The following is a 16,905-nucleotide window of genomic DNA, read 5'->3' on the forward strand; positions in this document are numbered from 1 at the left end:
AGTTACAATGGCACTGAAAAAAATGATTTATGACTATTTTTCACACTTATGACTGTTCCAGAATCCCCACAGTCATGTGATCAAAATTCAGATGCTTGGCAACTGACATTTATGATAGTTACAGTATACAAGTTTGACAGCCCTGATTTAAAGAATTCAATCTGTTCCAGTTCATGGGAATCAATTGTGTATTTGTACTTTTGTTTTTTGTTAGAAAAGACTAGCATATTAGAGTTGTTATAATTAATTATTGATTGCCTGAAATAAGAATTATCTTGCACTAACACAGCCATCACAAAATCATATTTGAATTCTACCTTCCATGGATTCACATCTTGGTGATCCAGTCTACCTCTACCCCTTTTTAAAGTGGGATAGGATCATATGAGCTTGTTATATCAGAAATATTTATTTGAATAAATCCTGGAAAGAGAATCCATATATATTTTCATATGGGTAAAATCAGAAAGAATAGAGGTACTTGAATATAAAATAAGAGCAAACCCAATTCCCTACCAGCCCTGAGGATGTTGTTTACTTTGGGTAATGAAATATCTGCTGGAAGATTATCAAGCACACAAAGCACCAAGGACCCCTAATTTCAATCCTGAGTTATAAATTTCTCCTATATTTATCTGACGAATTTTGCAATTTTTTCACATACATTATAACAATTCAGAATGTTCCTTTGCTTCTTTTAATAACATGAATATTAATTAATGCTAATAATTTTAATAACCTAAATATTAGGTTTTGTTTTGTTTCTCATAAAGTTGTAGAATATAAAGTATTACACCACTCCCTATGGACAAGTCTTTGAACATTGTAATTATGTTAGATTATTCCTCTGCCAAACCCAGATGCATTTTCTCAAGCCAGTGAACTCTTTCACTAACAACATATGAAAATTAATATAAAATATTGTGGTGCATTTGAAACTAAAAAATAAACTGCAAAGATAGGCATTGTCCCATCAGTCTGATGTTTCATTTTATCAGAATAATCCAGTACTGATGACCTTCAGAATTTGTTTGGATCACAAAATATGTAATTAATTAAACTAAGTTCTCTTTCTCAGCTCAATAAGCTACTTATTTGGATCATACATTCTGATTTACATGCTGCAGTTCTTCACTTAAAATGTACTTCAAATTTTAAAAAGAAAGAATGAGGAGAAAATATGCATTTGGGGAAAAATTAAGCTAAAATGTGTATTTTAGCATAGATGCATATTTTCAAGGAGAAATCCAAAGAAAAATCTTCTTAAAGTTGTCGGTTTAGTGAAATATGATTTTATTATCCTTTTAAAATTTATAGTGTAATGTAGACTGAATATTAATAAAATATGTAGACTCAAAAAATAGGTAGTACTGGACAGTGTCTTAAAGCAATGCATGCCAGGGCAAGGATATTTTTGTTGCAGCTTTTCCTTTGGCAAATGCTCCACTTGGTCCTAACAAATTTCAAGGCACATGATAACATCTGCTCTATGAGTGATCCCTTCCAGTTCCCATATGAGTATTCCAAACCAGGGGATATAATAATTGGAGGGATTGCTGCTCAATTTGATTGCCTGGTGGAAATAAGCAACTTTGAGGAACATCCTGAAACAAAGGTGGTAGAAGAACTCATGTAAGTAAATTATTTTTTGATTGTTTGTTATTGTTAATCTTACAGAAATAAATTTGAATTCACTTGGTTCTACGTTCTATTTCTATATCATGACAAGTTTTGCTTTTTTAAAAATCCCTTGATAGTTCTTATCCTACGACTTCCTTCAAGGTAGGATCTGGGTTTATTACTACTTTTTCATCTTCTTTCTCTAAAATAATACTAACATTTCCATGTTTGTTTTTTGAGTCTTTTAATTCCCTTTCCTTTTTAAACAGATCACAGTATCATATTTTATCATTCAAATGTGTGTGTGTCTGTCTGTCTGTATGTATGTGTATTGATTTATATTGATATTATATAAATATATGATATTATATTTTTTTATAATTTGTTAGGATCAAGCTAATTTGTTTAAAGGTACCTGTGACTACATAAATATCTACATTTTTACATGTTCTGTTGGCATTACATAGATTATTACCTTTTCACTGATATTCCACAGATGTCAGTTTCAGTGTACAATAATATAACACTGCTTCACTTAAGCCACTTTAAACTCATTTGTTTAATAAGGAAGAATCAATAAATTACATCACTTTTTGAGGGGTGGGGAGTGGGGGGGAGAAAAAAATTCACAAGATACACCTTTTGCCTTTGTGTTGGAGACCAGCCTACAATCTCAGAAAAAAAGTGAATATTGGATACATCCTACTTTTCAATCTGTTTCTAATATGCCTTGGCTAGAAGCAGGCAGTGAGAAAGAGAGGACAGGGAGATGGGGAAAGAAAGAAGGGAAGAGAAGTGAGGAGAAAAGAAGACAAATCTTATCTACACCAGTGGTGGGTTCCTACCGGTTCAGCTGAACTGGTAGTGGTTTGGCGGCCTGGGTTACTGGAACTGGCAACGACCCCAGCCTGCCACGCCCCTGAACTGGTTCTCTGAGTGGTGCCATAGGCACTGCCATCTTGCTTTTTTGCTTCTACGCATGCACAGAACACTTTTTTTGCACTGCGCATGCATGCTCACAAGCAAACCAGCAATAGTGACTGCCTGAACCCACCTGATCTATGCTCTTATATTCTGCATGGAAAAACCCAGCAAAACATTACTTCTGTTGAAAGTTTTGATCACTGTAGCAATAGAAATATATTTTTCCTCTTAATATTATTAATTTAAAAAAATAAAGACCTAGATGCAGGTTGTTTCTGTGGTTGCAATAGCCCCAAAACATACTATTATTGGTTGGATTTTAAAACTTTTTTTGCACTTTCAGACAATCTATAATCAATACTTTCCATTGCTATTGAATAAAACATCTAATTGTGAAATAAATTAGCTTTGACTTTTGGTTTTACAGTTAATATTTAATCACTTATCTATCCTTAACTGATCGTAATGAATTTTCAGGCTTGCTTATTACTAGGAGAGGAATTATAGGATTTCTATATTGGATTGTTAATTAGACAAAATCACTGATGGCTGAGACAGGTTAGTTCCATATTGCTTGAAACTAAGCTACATTTATGTCCTTGAAAACACTAAATCAAACTTAATTTCAGAGCAGCACTTTTTTTATTCAACATGATTGGAAAATTTATAGCTTAAAATTGAATTACAAAAACAAAAAAGTTGTTATTTGTCAAACAGTACTCAAAGTATGTCAATGAAAATTCATTTCTGTGTAAGCCTATATGTAACTTTTCAAACATTTAAATTTGTTTCTAGATGCAGTAATATGCATACAAAATAATGTGATAGTTATTTCATATGTTATATACATTTTCCTTAGGGCAATGTTAAAGAATTACCAACATGTACTTTCATTAATATTTGCTGTGAAGCAGATCAATGAGAATCCCGACATATTGCCAAATATCAGCCTAGGGTTCCACATTTATGACAGCTATAATAATGCAAAGATGTCTTATCATAACAGCCTGAAACTTCTGTCTTCCCAGAAGAAGGCTATTCCAAATTACAACTGTAAAAAGCAAACTAATTTGATAGCTGTCATTGGAGGACTTGATGCCAAAGTCTCTTTTCATATGGCTACCATTTTAGGCATCTATAAGATTCCACAGGTATGTGCAGATCACCCAGGAATTTTACAATGCAATGCTGCTTGTTCAGTTAATACAAATTGAAAACAAATTTCTGTATGAATTAAATAATGGCACTATGATTATGGTCAAGAAATATACCTCCTGTGGGGTAAAAATAATGAGAAAAGGGGGAGGGAGACTATTAGTTTTATTTGGTAAATCTTTAAGTAATAATCACATTGAGAGTTTAAGTAAACCAGGAATGTAATTTAAGGGTATTCTTGGGGAAGAAAATTTGACATCTCCTCTCTAGCTCAGTCAAATTTACTTCTCACCTATTTTATTTCTAAAGTTTTTAACAACAATTTAGTTTTGAAGAATTCTTAATCTTTGAAATGCTTACATTTTGAAATCTTAAAATGTCTTAATAGAATTACATCCTCATGTGGATTTTGGAAAAGATTCCCATTCCTTTCTTGTTTGTATTACTTTCTGGAAGAAGGAGGAGATTACAGGGATTACAGGAGAATATAACTTTAGTTCAGTCATGAAAAAGGGCAATTATTTTGTTTCAACAAAGTAAAATGATATGGGATGTTCACATTTGCAAATAATCACAGACTCAAATTCCGCTTTTGATGGTGGTTTCCCCAAAAGTATTATTTCTTGCCTCAAAATCTGTTATTAGGAATCTTATTCAGAACTAAATGTATGCCCATTGTATGGAAAAATTATGGTTCAGAATATTAAAACCAATCCTTTAGTTAAAAAATAATCTTCAGATATATGTTTACTGCACAGGAAATTATGATAAATCATGGCCATTATAATTCTACCAGTCTTTGTTTCTTTAAATAACTTTTTGTTTCTTTGGCTTTTACTTAGATTGCTTGCTATCCCAAGGAAGTAATGAGTCCAAGCTTTATATGCATTCTTTAAGTTATCTGATGTAGATGTATATTGATTCAAAAAAGTGTTGTCATATGTTCTAGCCAATTGAAGGTTACAAACAATGAAACAGACATGAGATTGTTAATAGTATATGGAAAATTCAGAATCAACTGTTATAATTTACCCTTCTTTTTTTTAAAATATATCTTTAACTTAGATTGCTTGCTGTGTGTTTGCTCCAGTGACGAACATTAAAATACAACTCCCTTTTTTCTACCGAATGATCCCTAGTGAAACAAATCAGTACACGGGACTTATTCAGCTACTCCTTTTTTTCCAATGGAAATGGATTGGAATTATTTCACCAGATGATGATCAAGGAGAAAAATTTGTGCAGGCCTTGTTACCCATGCTTTCCCAGTATGCAATCTGTGCAGCCATCATTGAAAGAACTCTAACCCTTTCTGGTGTTTTAGAGAATTTTGAGTCATTTGAACCTGTTTTAGAAATGGCTGCATCATTAGCCAAATCCAATGTTAAGGTCTATATTCTAAATGCAGAACCCCAAGCTATCTCATGCTTGAAATGGCTAGTATACATTTATGGGAGCCTACAAAAGTCAATACAACTAACCAGAGGCAAGGTGTGGCTTATGACAGCCCAGTGGGATTTCTCATCAGAGACATTTCACCGAGATTTTGATATACATTTTTTTCATGGTGCCTTGTCTTTGGCAAGTCACTCAAAAGAAGTGCTGGGATTTACAGAATTTCTGCGTTCTCTACAACCTACCCAGTCAAAAGAAGATGGGTTTATCAGGATCTTTTGGGAACAAGTATTCAACTGCCTTTTTTCTAATTCTCACGAGGACAATAATAATAATAATAATTCTTGCACTGGAAAGGAGAACTTAGAAAATCTTCCTGGAACTCTCTTTGAAATAACTATGACCAGTCAAAGCTACAGCATCTATAATGCAGTCTATGCCATTGCACATGCTTTGCATAAGATGTTCTTATATCCCACCTGTAGGTTAGATCCCTCAGATCTGTTACATTGGCAGGTAATGCTTTTCAAAATGTAAATCTCTTTAATATTATTTAGACAATATATAACAACTATTGCTTCTAAAGGGTAATCAAAAAGTCTATATTTCTTTGCAATATTCTGATTTCAAATTTTGTATCTTGTCTGTGATGAAATATCTTTCTTCGCCAGCCATCACAGACCACACAGAAGCAATGAAACTATATTCTAGTTCATGGGACTAATCCTATATTTCTTTAACTTTTCCCATTCTTATCTGTCTGTCTGTCTGTCTGCCTGCTTGCCTGCCTATCTCTCATAGAGCATAGTATGCAGCACACGTGCAATAATAATAAACAACAACAATAACCATAAATCAATGCAAAAGACCACTTTACTTGAAACAGCTTACATGCTATGGCAGCATATTGAATACTATCTGCCTATGTCACTTCGCTCGCACATGCCACCTCTGGACATGCGTAGGACCTTCTGCGTATGTGCAGAGCATCAAAATGATGTCGGTGAGTGGGCAGAGCCTGCTACCAAATGTGCCTTGAAAGCGAGTAAGTGAACAGCGAGGTAAGCGAACAATGAGGGGGAGATCCGCTGTGCCACGTTATTTAGATTTTGTTAGAAAGCAGGAAATTCTGCTTTCTAACTAATATAAATTGTGTGGCACAGCTGATCATTGGAAAAAAATGGTTCACCCAAACCAGTAGCAGTATTTTTACTACCGGTTCAGGCGAATAGCTGGCATCTTTGCTACCATTTCAGGCAAACCTGTCCGAACTGGTAGCATTTCACCTCTGGCCCAGTCCTTGGTAAGAATATAATAGATGGATAAAAATGCTAAACTCTGCCTAAACATCTGATTGGCTATGTAAACAGCCAAAATAATGAATATCACATAAGCTGACTAAAAACAACACATGACAAAATAGCAATAGTGGTACACTGGAATATGTTTAAGTAGTATAATTTGTCTATAAGCAAGAAATGGTGGTAACATAAAACACACAAAATAATAGGAATTAAATTGAATTGAATTGAATTTATTATATTTCTATGCCGCCCTTTTCCCCGAAGGGGACTCAGGGCGGCTCACAACCCAAGTCAGGGGGGCGGGGTACAAATAAGAAAAAAGAACATGAACAAAACAATAGCACAATTTAAAACACTCAAAACCATACCATTCGAGGGGGGACAAAAACTCATTAGCCCCAGGCCTGTCGGAACAGCCAGGTTTTAAGGGCTTTGTGGAAGGCCTGGAAGGTGGTGAGGCTCCGGATCTCAATGGGGAGCTCATTCCAAAGGGCCAGAGCAGCCACAGAGAAGGCCCTCCTCCGGGTGGTTGCCAGTCGGCATTGGCCAGTGGATGGAATTCGGAGGAGGCCTAATCTGTGGGATCTAATAGGTCTATTGGAGGTAATTGGCAGCAGGTGGTCTCTCAAGTACCCAGGTCCAATACCATGAAGGGCTTTATAAGTGATGACTAGCACCTTGAAGCGTATTCGAAGACCAATAGGCAGCCAGTGCAGCTCGCGGAGGATAGGTGTAACGTGGGTGTACCGAGGTGCACCCACAATCGCTCACGCGGCTGCATTCTGGACAAGCTGGAGTCTCCAAATGCTCTTCAAGGGCTGCCCCATGTAGAGCACATTGCAGTAGTCCAGTCTTGAGGTCACAAGGGCACGAGTGACTGTTGTGAGGGCCTCCCGGTTCAGGTAGGGACGCAACTGGTGCATCAGGCGAACCTGGGCAAATGCCCCCCTGGTCACAGCTGACAAGTGGTGTTCAAAAGTCAGCTGTGGGTCCAGGAGGACTCCCAAATTGTGAACCCTGTCTGAGGGGCGTACTGTTTGACCCCCCAGCCTGAGAGATGGAAAACTTGGCCAATTAGTGGGAGGGAAACACACCAGCCACTCGGTCTTATCTGGATTGAGTGCAAGCTTGTTAACCCCCATCCAGACCCTAACAGCCTTGAGGCACTGACACATCACATCAACCGCTTCACTGAGTTGGCATGGGGCGGACAGATGCAGCTGTGTATTGTCCGAATACTGATGGTATTTTATCCCGTGCCGTCGAATGATCTCACCCAGCGGCTTCATGTAGACATTAAACAGGAGGGGGGACAGGACTGAACCCTGCGGCACCCCATAATTCAGGGGCCTAGGGGTCGATCTCTGCCCTCCGACCAATACCGACTGTGACCTGTCCGAGAGGTAAGAGGAGAAGCACCGTAGCACGGTGCCTCCCACCCCACCTCCCGCAGTCGTCGCAGAAGGATACCATGGTCAATGGTATCGAAGGCCGCTGAGAGGTCAAGGAGCACTAGGACAGAGGCATGACCCCCATCCCTGGCTCTCCAAAGATCATTGGTCAGTGCGACCAAAGTGGAAATCAAGAAGCTAAAGTCATCTAGGTCATCAGAATTTAAACTGACAAGCCACATATCACCTAACACATATCACCTCATACTTAACAATTGTCGATATGAAAGAGAGAGAGAAAAATCTGCTGCAATATCTACAGATAGTAAAATAGAAAAGGAAGAATCGGAGAAACATATAAAATACAAGTGCTGCAAATAGAAGAGTTATGGCTGGCAAAAGGAAGAAAATATTGTATCAATACTAATAGGCACATTGAGTGCAATCTCAAAACATTCTGAACCACCTCTTCAACACCATCAACACTGAGGAAATTGTGCGCCTTTAATTTAAAAGACAAATTTGTTTGAATTAGCTTACATCTTGTGACAGTACCTTTGACACTGTGAAACTACCTTTCCCAGGTTTTTGGGAAAGACTCAATAGAAAGACAAAAATGCCAAAACTGGTCTAACTGGTTAATATATATGTTTTGTATGCTCAGAGACTTTGGACAGCACACTAGCTACCATAGTGCAAGGGACATTAAATCTTTGCCTCCTGACTAAAGATAAAATATTCCTTTCGTTTGTTTTCTATTTGTATGAATTGTTCAGATAAGTCAACTTGGGACTTACTGTAGCATATCTCTTTTTTGAGGCTCTGAAAGAATTTTGGATAAAAACATCTTTCAAACATTTTGTCACTGTTGTCATGGGACAGTTCTGCTATGAGCAAATTTTGAATCCTTCCTGCTCTTATATTTAGGAAATAAATAAAGGAAATTAATGAGAAAAATATGCAAAACCAATGTCAATTTATATGGAAAAGGCTGCAAATCTAATTTATATAGATTTGGGAGAGACGTTTGACTTTTTACACAAGGGTGATAGTGTATCATGTATTTCCAGGGAAAACAAAAGGGTTTGGGAAAATGAATACAACAGTAAATGGGATAAGTGAATTTCAGTTCCACACATATATTTCTATATTTCTACACAAAATGACCTGACTGCCATTTTCTTTATAATGGAAAAGATCAGAATTGAAGATATTCAGTAGATATCATTTTAACAATTACCAGGCCTCATATGGGCAGAGGTAATATAATGTGTTTCAAGTTTATTTGGAAAGTTGATAAATATCCTGTGAATCATCTCAACATGTGTTCTCATTTGAGATTCAAACTCATCTTAAATCTGTTCTTCAGCAAGTATTCTGGAATAGGGTTGTATTCTATCCCTTATATTTTTCAAACCAAGGTCCAAGTACAATTAAAAATTAATTTAACATTAATGTTAATTGTAATACATTACAGATAATAATAATTGCACTTTAACTCAAAAACATATCTCAGATTCTGGTGATCATAACAAAAGTATGGATTGTTAAATTTTCAGTAGCAATTATAAAGAAATATGTAACTAACCCTTCTAAAGCTAAAATGATAAAACAAGAAAACAAAATGATTCATTTCCCAGCCTTTCATATTTTTATCATGTTTGATTTGTACCCCTTATCCTACTTTTGTGTATGCCAATGGCTAGTTTTTGGGGATAGGGAAATGAAGGTGTTATTAAACTAATAGGAATTTCATTAAATTCCCATTTTTTTTCCGCATGAACAGAATTAGATTAGACTGATATGTATTGATTCATATAGCATAGTTTTTTATATTCTTAATTTTTAAATATTTTTATTTAAGATATTAACAAAATTTGTAGCAATAGTTAAATAAACTACTTATTAAAATGAAGGTGGCAGGACATGGACTGCTTTTTTGTTTAGTATATTAATAATATAATCTGAAGTGTGGACTTCTATACTAACCAAAGTTTTAATGTTTAAAGTTGTTTTTCTCTTTCATTTTAGCTTCACCATTTTCTGAAGACCATAGCATTTAACCACAGTAGTGAAGATACCATATCTTTTGATGAAAATGGTGAATTGGTAGCTGGATTTGATGTTATCAACTGGGTCACTTTCCCAAACAAATCTCTTCTTCGTGTGAAAGTGGGATGGCTGGATCCACAAGCTTTGAGTGGCTCTCAATTAACTCTTAACAGAGAGACCATCACATGGCACAGTTCATTTAATCAGGTGAAGTACAAATAAAAGTTCAAATATGGAAAGCTAAATGAGAAAGTATTTGTAATTCATAAATGATTCCTAGCTAGTAGAGCTTAGAAGTAAATCAGTGAATATTTTCTTATACTATTGTGCTATTTTTTTAAGACGAGCTTTATCACTTTCTTTTAAATACAATATCAAATCATATTCATTTGGTGTTCAACTTGTTGATAACCAAAGGCTCATTATAAAATGATCATATCCTAATCTAGCAGGCAAAGCAAGTGATTGGCAAGACTAAAACCAGGAAAATTGAAGAAATAAAGAAGATAATTCTGGCTGCATGAGATCAAGCCTTAAGAACAAATGCATACAAAGCCAGCACTAAGAAGATAGCCACAGATTCAGCTAGAATTAGCAAATGCCATTTCTACAAAGAAAGTGAAGAAACAATGGACCACCTATCGTATTTTTAGAGTATAAGATGCACTGGAGTATAAGACGCTCCAGGATTTTGAAGAGGCAAATTTTAAAAAAAGATTTTGCATTCTGCAGACCTCCCAAACCGGCTAATGTTTTGTGAAAATGGACCCATTATTTTTCTCTTGGGAGTCTGGAGGTGCCCCAAAATGAGCAAAAATGGCCTGGTTTTTTTTTTGCAAAAACGAGCCCATTTTTGTCAAAAATAAAGTACTTGTAGCCTTTAGAAGGCTTGTAGAGTGCTCCTGGGAGCTGGGGTGCAAAAACTAGCAAAAATTAGCTCATTGTTCACTTTTTTCCCCTCCCCAGCCCCCAGGAATACTCTGGAAGCCTCCTAAAGGCTATGCACAGCCATTTTTGCAAAGGGGGAGGGGTTTTGGGACACCAAAAATGCTATAGTCAATGTATAAGATGCACCCAGATTTTCAACCTCTTTTTTGGGGAAAAATGGTGCGTCTTATACTCCGAAAAATATGGTAGTTAGTTGCTGCCACCTTGCACAGAGTAACTACAAAATAATGGCATGACAAAGTAGCTATAATGGTGCATTGGAAGAAGTACTATTGGCCCATAAGCAAGAACTAGAGGAAGGGGGTATAAAATAAAATAAAAGTCATAGAAAACAAAGAAACTACATTGCTTTGGGATTTTAGAATTCAAACAGACAGGCACCTGCCACAAAACACCCCACACTTAATAATTGCTGATAGGAAAGACAAAGTCTGAATAGTGGATGTAGCAGTATCTGGAGACAGCAGAATATAAGAGAAAGAACTGGGCAACAGTATTGAATCAAAGACTGGTAAATAGTAATAGAACAACTCTGACAAAAGAAAACAAAGATAGCACCAATAGTATACAATCCCAAAACAATTGGAGCACCATTTGAACACCATTCACAAAATCAATGTCAGTCAACTGCAAAAGGTGCTTTACTTGGAACAGCTTACAATCTATGATGATACCTTTAACACCATCAAACATCAATATCTGCCTATGCCACATCATTCAGAAGGACTTGATAGATGTATGAAAATGCCAAATCCAATTTGTATATCTTGCTGACTGCACGAAAAACCATAATAATAAACATATAATATTTAGTATTGGGATTGTGGACTACATCATTTTTATAGAATAGTCAAGATTATTGGCTAAAGGGGCATATAATATTATATGTTAAATATAATATAAATCTTGAAAGGTAGAGAAATCCTGGGGACATTAGCTGTGATTAATATCTGTTTAGGAATTGTAATCATTGACCTAATGTTGAATTTCCAAACTCACCTAGATTTTAATTTTTCCACTCAGTTACAAAAAAAATGCTTCCCAGATTTTAAAAAGTATGTAGACTACTATGTTTTAAAGGACATGCTTATTTATTTCTTTGCTCTATGGATAGATCCTGCCTGTTGCTCTGTGTAATGAGAAATGCCATCCCGGTTACAGACGCAAAAAGAAGGAAGGACAACTATTCTGTTGCTATGATTGTGTTCCCTGTCCAGATGGAAAGATGTCAGACCAGAAGGGTAGGAAATATAATAATTAATATTATGAATTGATTATACACAGGTAGGAAAAATGCACAATAATTTCTTTACTGATAGTAAGGTCAATAGAATAACTTTGAATTCACACCAACAATGTCGAAAGCATTGCTTCATTCTCCAGAATCTGAGGAAACCAAAATATTTAGAGTATTTTGTATACTCCCAGAACAAGCATCACTGCCTCATGGAGGTGTGATAGGTATGTATCCAGGGGACAGAGAGAGGGAGAGAGACAGAGAAGATAAATGATAGATAGCTGATAGATAGCTGATAGATAGCTGATGATAGATAGATAGATAGATAGATAGATAGATAGATAGATAGATAGATAGATAGAAAGATGATAGATAGATAAATGATAGTTAGACGAATAGATATCCCAAGATAAAAAAAGAGCTTTCCCTCCCTCCTAGGATATGCTTACTTTTTCTTTGATTTAGAGTTGCGGTCAAAGCAATAAATTATTAAAAACCGTAATTAGAAACCATTAATGACATTAGTGAAAATCTATATAGATTTAGAACACAAAATGCTTATTAGGTATTAGGTGCGAAGAATAATCTTTCACAGTAATACATGTGCCATTTGGTCAGCTCTATAAAATAAATACGCAACATTCTTAGAAATGTATATATTTGTAAAGTATCAGAGCCCAGAAATTGGCCATTGATTTCAGGGTAAAATAAGTATAAGTATAAGAAGTATAAGTATAAGTATAAGTATAATCTTTATTGTCATTGTACTTAAATACAACGAAATTGGTTTTAACCTTACTGGTGCAAAATTATAGCAGAAATGAAAAAAGAAAAAAAAAAGAGAAAAAAAACCTGGCATCCTGAATAGAATTAAGAAAAAATCAGCTATGGTTAATATTCTGATTCTTCAAACTTAATTTCTGTTTCTTGTCAAAAGTTTCTATGTAAAATCTGGCAAAAAAAGTCATTCGGTTCATTGAATTATATATCTGCTTATATTTATTTTTAGACATGGACAACTGTTTTCAGTGCCCAGAAGAACAATTTCCAAATGAGAACAAAAATCAATGTATTGCAAAAAGATTACATTTTCTCTCTTTCCTGAATCCTTTGGGGACTACTTTAGCATTTTTGGCTTTATTTTTTGTTGTGCTCACAATTCTGATACTAGGAGTTTTCATCAAGAACCAGAACACTCCCATTGTCAAAGCCAACAACCGGGACCTCACCTACTGTCTGCTCATCTCCTTATTGCTTTGTTTTCTCTGCTCCTTGTTATTTATTGGCAAGCCACAAATAGTGACTTGCTATTTACGACAAGTAACTTTTGGTATCATCTTCACAGTGGCTGTTTCTTGTATATTAGCAAAAACAATAACTGTAGTTCTAGCTTTTATGGCCACTAAGCCAGGATCTAGGATAAGGAAATGGGTTGGGAGAAGACTGACCATTCTCATCCTGTTTGGCTGTTCCTTCATTCAGGCTAGTATTTGTGCTGTATGGCTGTGTACAGCTCCTCCTTTCCCAGAGTTTAATATGTATTCCCTTCCTGGAGAAATTATAGTGCAATGCAATGAAGGATCACTTGGTATGTTTTATTATGTCTTGGGCTACTTGGGATTTTTGGCTATTGTCAGCTTCACTGTGGCTTTCCTAGCCAGGAAGTTGCCAGATACTTTCAATGAAGCCAAGTTCATTACCTTCAGCATGCTGGTTTTCTGCAGTGTCTGGCTGTCCTTTATTCCTTCATATCAGGGCACTAATGGAGAACATATGGTCGCTGTGGAGATCTTCTCTATCTTGGCATCTGGTGCTGGATTATTAAGCTGTATCTTTTTCCCAAAATGTTACATTATTATCCTAAAACCTGAACTGAACATCAAGGAACAGTTGATAAAGAGAAACATTTAAGCAGAAATTTCAATGTATAATAATCTAAAATATTATTACATTTTTCAAATATTCCATTATAGATACCACTATCTTTATTTCAAGCTTTGAGGGATTCCTAACAACCTAATCCTTTGTTAAGCTCTGTAAATTATAAAATTTGAAAATAAAGTAAAAATGACTTGGTGTACTTTTGAAGTAATGGTTGATGTTTTTCCTGAGAAAATAATTGAAATGGATGATAACTTAGACCATAAAGAAATTGTAATTAGTCATCTTAATCTACAAAGAAGTTCTAATCTACAAACTCAAAAAATAAGTTTTCCTGGATCCCTGTGGAGTTTTGATTGAAGTGCATAGAAGAACTAGAGCATTATACATCTCAGTGCATAAAGCATAATTTACAATATGTATGTATTATGATTCAAGACAATATTAATTTTATAAAGATTGTCAGAATTTGCTAGAGGGCCACTAAGCTATTTAATAATATGGAAAAAAGATCAATGTGAAATATTCTGATGTAACTTTTACTTAAAAATCTTTCAATTTCTAGAAGTTTAGTTTAAAAAAAAATAAAAAATACTGGATAATAAATTGGATATAATTCATGTGGTTTTCAAAGAAATACATAGTAAACCAGAAATAAAATATAGGATGAATGACTCCTATAAATACATATTACATTTTAAGTAACTGTTGTTTATCAAAAGGAAATAATAAATACAGGAACAAATTTTTAATGATCATTTTGATTTAAGATCAAAAATGGGGAGGAAACGAAAATTAAAAGTGTTAATTAAAACAGAAAAGCTAAATATAACTGACTTGAAATAAATCTCTAGGTTGATTTAGAGTGAAAGAAATGAATATTTTATTTTTTGAGATGTACACCAAACAAAGAGTGCATGTTTTCAGATCAAAGAGGCATTCTATCTAATTTAAAGGGGTCTTGAGTTACATACCAGGAATCTACTTCAGTCTGATGATCGATATTTAACACAAATGAAACAAGGGAATCCATGATCACCCTGAGCCTGGAGTTTATGGATGAAATACTGGACAAATTTGAGGAATAGGAAGCATAATTTTTTGGGGGAAATATATGACTGAAGTAGCATGTTTTTATGTTATATATTAATAGGCTTTTTCATTTATGGTATATGTTGAGTAGAGATTTATATTAAGATTCCCCTCCTCCTCAATTTTTAATTGGATTTGTTATATTGAGTAAATGACCTTGGTTGATAGATATTTTGCAACAACAATAACAACAACAACAACAACAAAGAAAGTTTGGATTTGTGTACAGCAAAAACCACTGGGACCATCAGATTGAGAAGGTTTTAGAGAATGAGAAAGTCAAGATGTTGTGAGACTTCAGAATTCAGACTGACAGGCACTTGGCGCACAACACACCTGACATAACAATAGTTGAAAAAAATGTATGGTTCACTGATATTGCAATACCTGGAGATGCACAAATTGAAGATAAACAGCAAGAAAAAATCACAAAGTACCGGGACTTGCAAATTGAAGTTGAGCGACTGTGGAAAAAGAAATTGTGTGTTTTCCCGATTGTCATTGGAGCCCTTGGAGCAATACCTAAAGGACTACCTCGCTATTTGGAAATTTTAAATTTATCTGACTTGAACATTCGCTGTCTACAAAAAACCACCCTACTTGGAACAGCTTATATCCTCTGATGTTACCTTAACAGTTCCTAGGTCCTTGGTTAGGACTCGAGCTGTTGAGCTACCAAACAGCCTCAAAGGCTGTGAATCCCACCAAAGATTAACATAATAATAATAATAATAATAACAACAACAACAACAACAACAACAACAACAACAACAACAACAACTCTGCCATTGCCGGTCCCAAGCCCGGATGAGAAAGTAGGAGGGTTGGGGTCAGTTTGGCAACCTGGCCCCATAAAAAAAAACTGCCAACCCATACAATATGGTGAAAGAAACGAATAAAAATTTTATACCGCATCGGTCATCGCGCGGGTTAACAAGGGCCGCGGCGGATGTTGGGGTCCCTGGACATCCGTCGACAAGTGGGCTACAAGTGGACCAGCCAACAAAACGACAAAAATATAGTGCAGATGAAAACCGTGCCATAATGGCCTGTTACTACAACTCAGAGCCAGAAAAAAGAGGTTATTTAAAGCGAATGTATGAATTATGGAAACAACAATATCCAGATTCAAATGTTAGTGAACAACGACTAGCAGATCAAAGGTGATTTACTATACGGAATAAAGTGTTCAGTGAAGTTGAACTTGAGGAAATTCAGGCAAATTGCAAAACCAAAAAAACAACATCACAAGGGGAAATAACTGATATTCAAGACACAACTAAAGATATTATAGTAGAACTCCCAGAAGAAGCTCTCGGGGAGGAAATAACACCACCACTGTGCCTAAGAAAATTTTGGCCCCTATCATGAAAATGGTTAATGCAGTGTTTTCAACAATTGAATCAGGATCCATCTTGGAAACGAACCAGTTAATGTACAGCACAGCTGTAATAGTCACTAATGAACTAGGCATTAAAATCAAAGTACCTAGTCACACAACAAAAAAAGCATCAAAGCCAAAGTGGAAAATCCGATTAGAACAAAAAGTAAAAAAAATAACTTATGGCAGTAACTTAAAGAACATGCATGAGCAATGGCTTAAAAGCAACAAAACCATAGATCGGCTAATCAGAAGATATAGATTGGATACAAGAAACATCAATGAAGTTGTAGAGATTGTAAAACAGCAGATAACAGCAACAGCTAGAAAAATTGAAAGATATGAGGCACGAATCATCCAATATAAACAAAATCAGCAATTTCGATCAGACCAACGGCGTTTTTATCAAAGTCTTAATGTGAATGGTGACACCAAAAGTGAAAAACCAGAAAAACAGGCCACAGTTGAATTTTGGAAAGAATTGTGGGAAAATGCAAAGGACTACAACAAGGAAGCAAAGTGGAT

At 35.4% G+C, this 16,905-nt stretch overlaps 1 protein-coding gene across 1 annotated transcript; it reads left to right on the plus strand.

Annotated features, from left to right (window-relative positions):
* Positions 1 to 1,489: 1,489 nt before the first annotated feature.
* LOC116521528 (vomeronasal type-2 receptor 26-like) lies at positions 1,490 to 13,937 on the plus strand. Its single transcript, XM_032236188.1, has 6 exons — positions 1,490 to 1,632; positions 3,404 to 3,695; positions 4,765 to 5,610; positions 9,821 to 10,048; positions 11,904 to 12,030; positions 13,036 to 13,937. Exons 1-6 carry the CDS (start codon positions 1,490 to 1,492, stop codon positions 13,935 to 13,937), a joined length of 2,538 nt encoding a protein of 845 aa, XP_032092079.1.
* The last annotated feature ends 2,968 nt before the right edge of the window (positions 13,938 to 16,905 follow it).

The sequence above is a fragment of the Thamnophis elegans genome, chromosome Z (assembly GCF_009769535.1).
Source record: "Thamnophis elegans isolate rThaEle1 chromosome Z, rThaEle1.pri, whole genome shotgun sequence".
Lineage (NCBI taxonomy): Eukaryota > Metazoa > Chordata > Lepidosauria > Squamata > Colubridae > Thamnophis > Thamnophis elegans.

Coding starts and splice junctions, on each gene's coding strand:
- LOC116521528 (XM_032236188.1), top strand. CDS start 1,490: ATGAGTGATCCCTTCCAGTTCCCATATGAGTATTCCAAACCAGGGGAT. Junction 3,696..4,764: donor GCATCTATAAGATTCCACAG/GTATGTGCAGAT, acceptor TCTTTAACTTAG/ATTGCTTGCTGTGTGTTTGC. Junction 5,611..9,820: donor CAGATCTGTTACATTGGCAG/GTAATGCTTTTC, acceptor CTTTCATTTTAG/CTTCACCATTTTCTGAAGAC.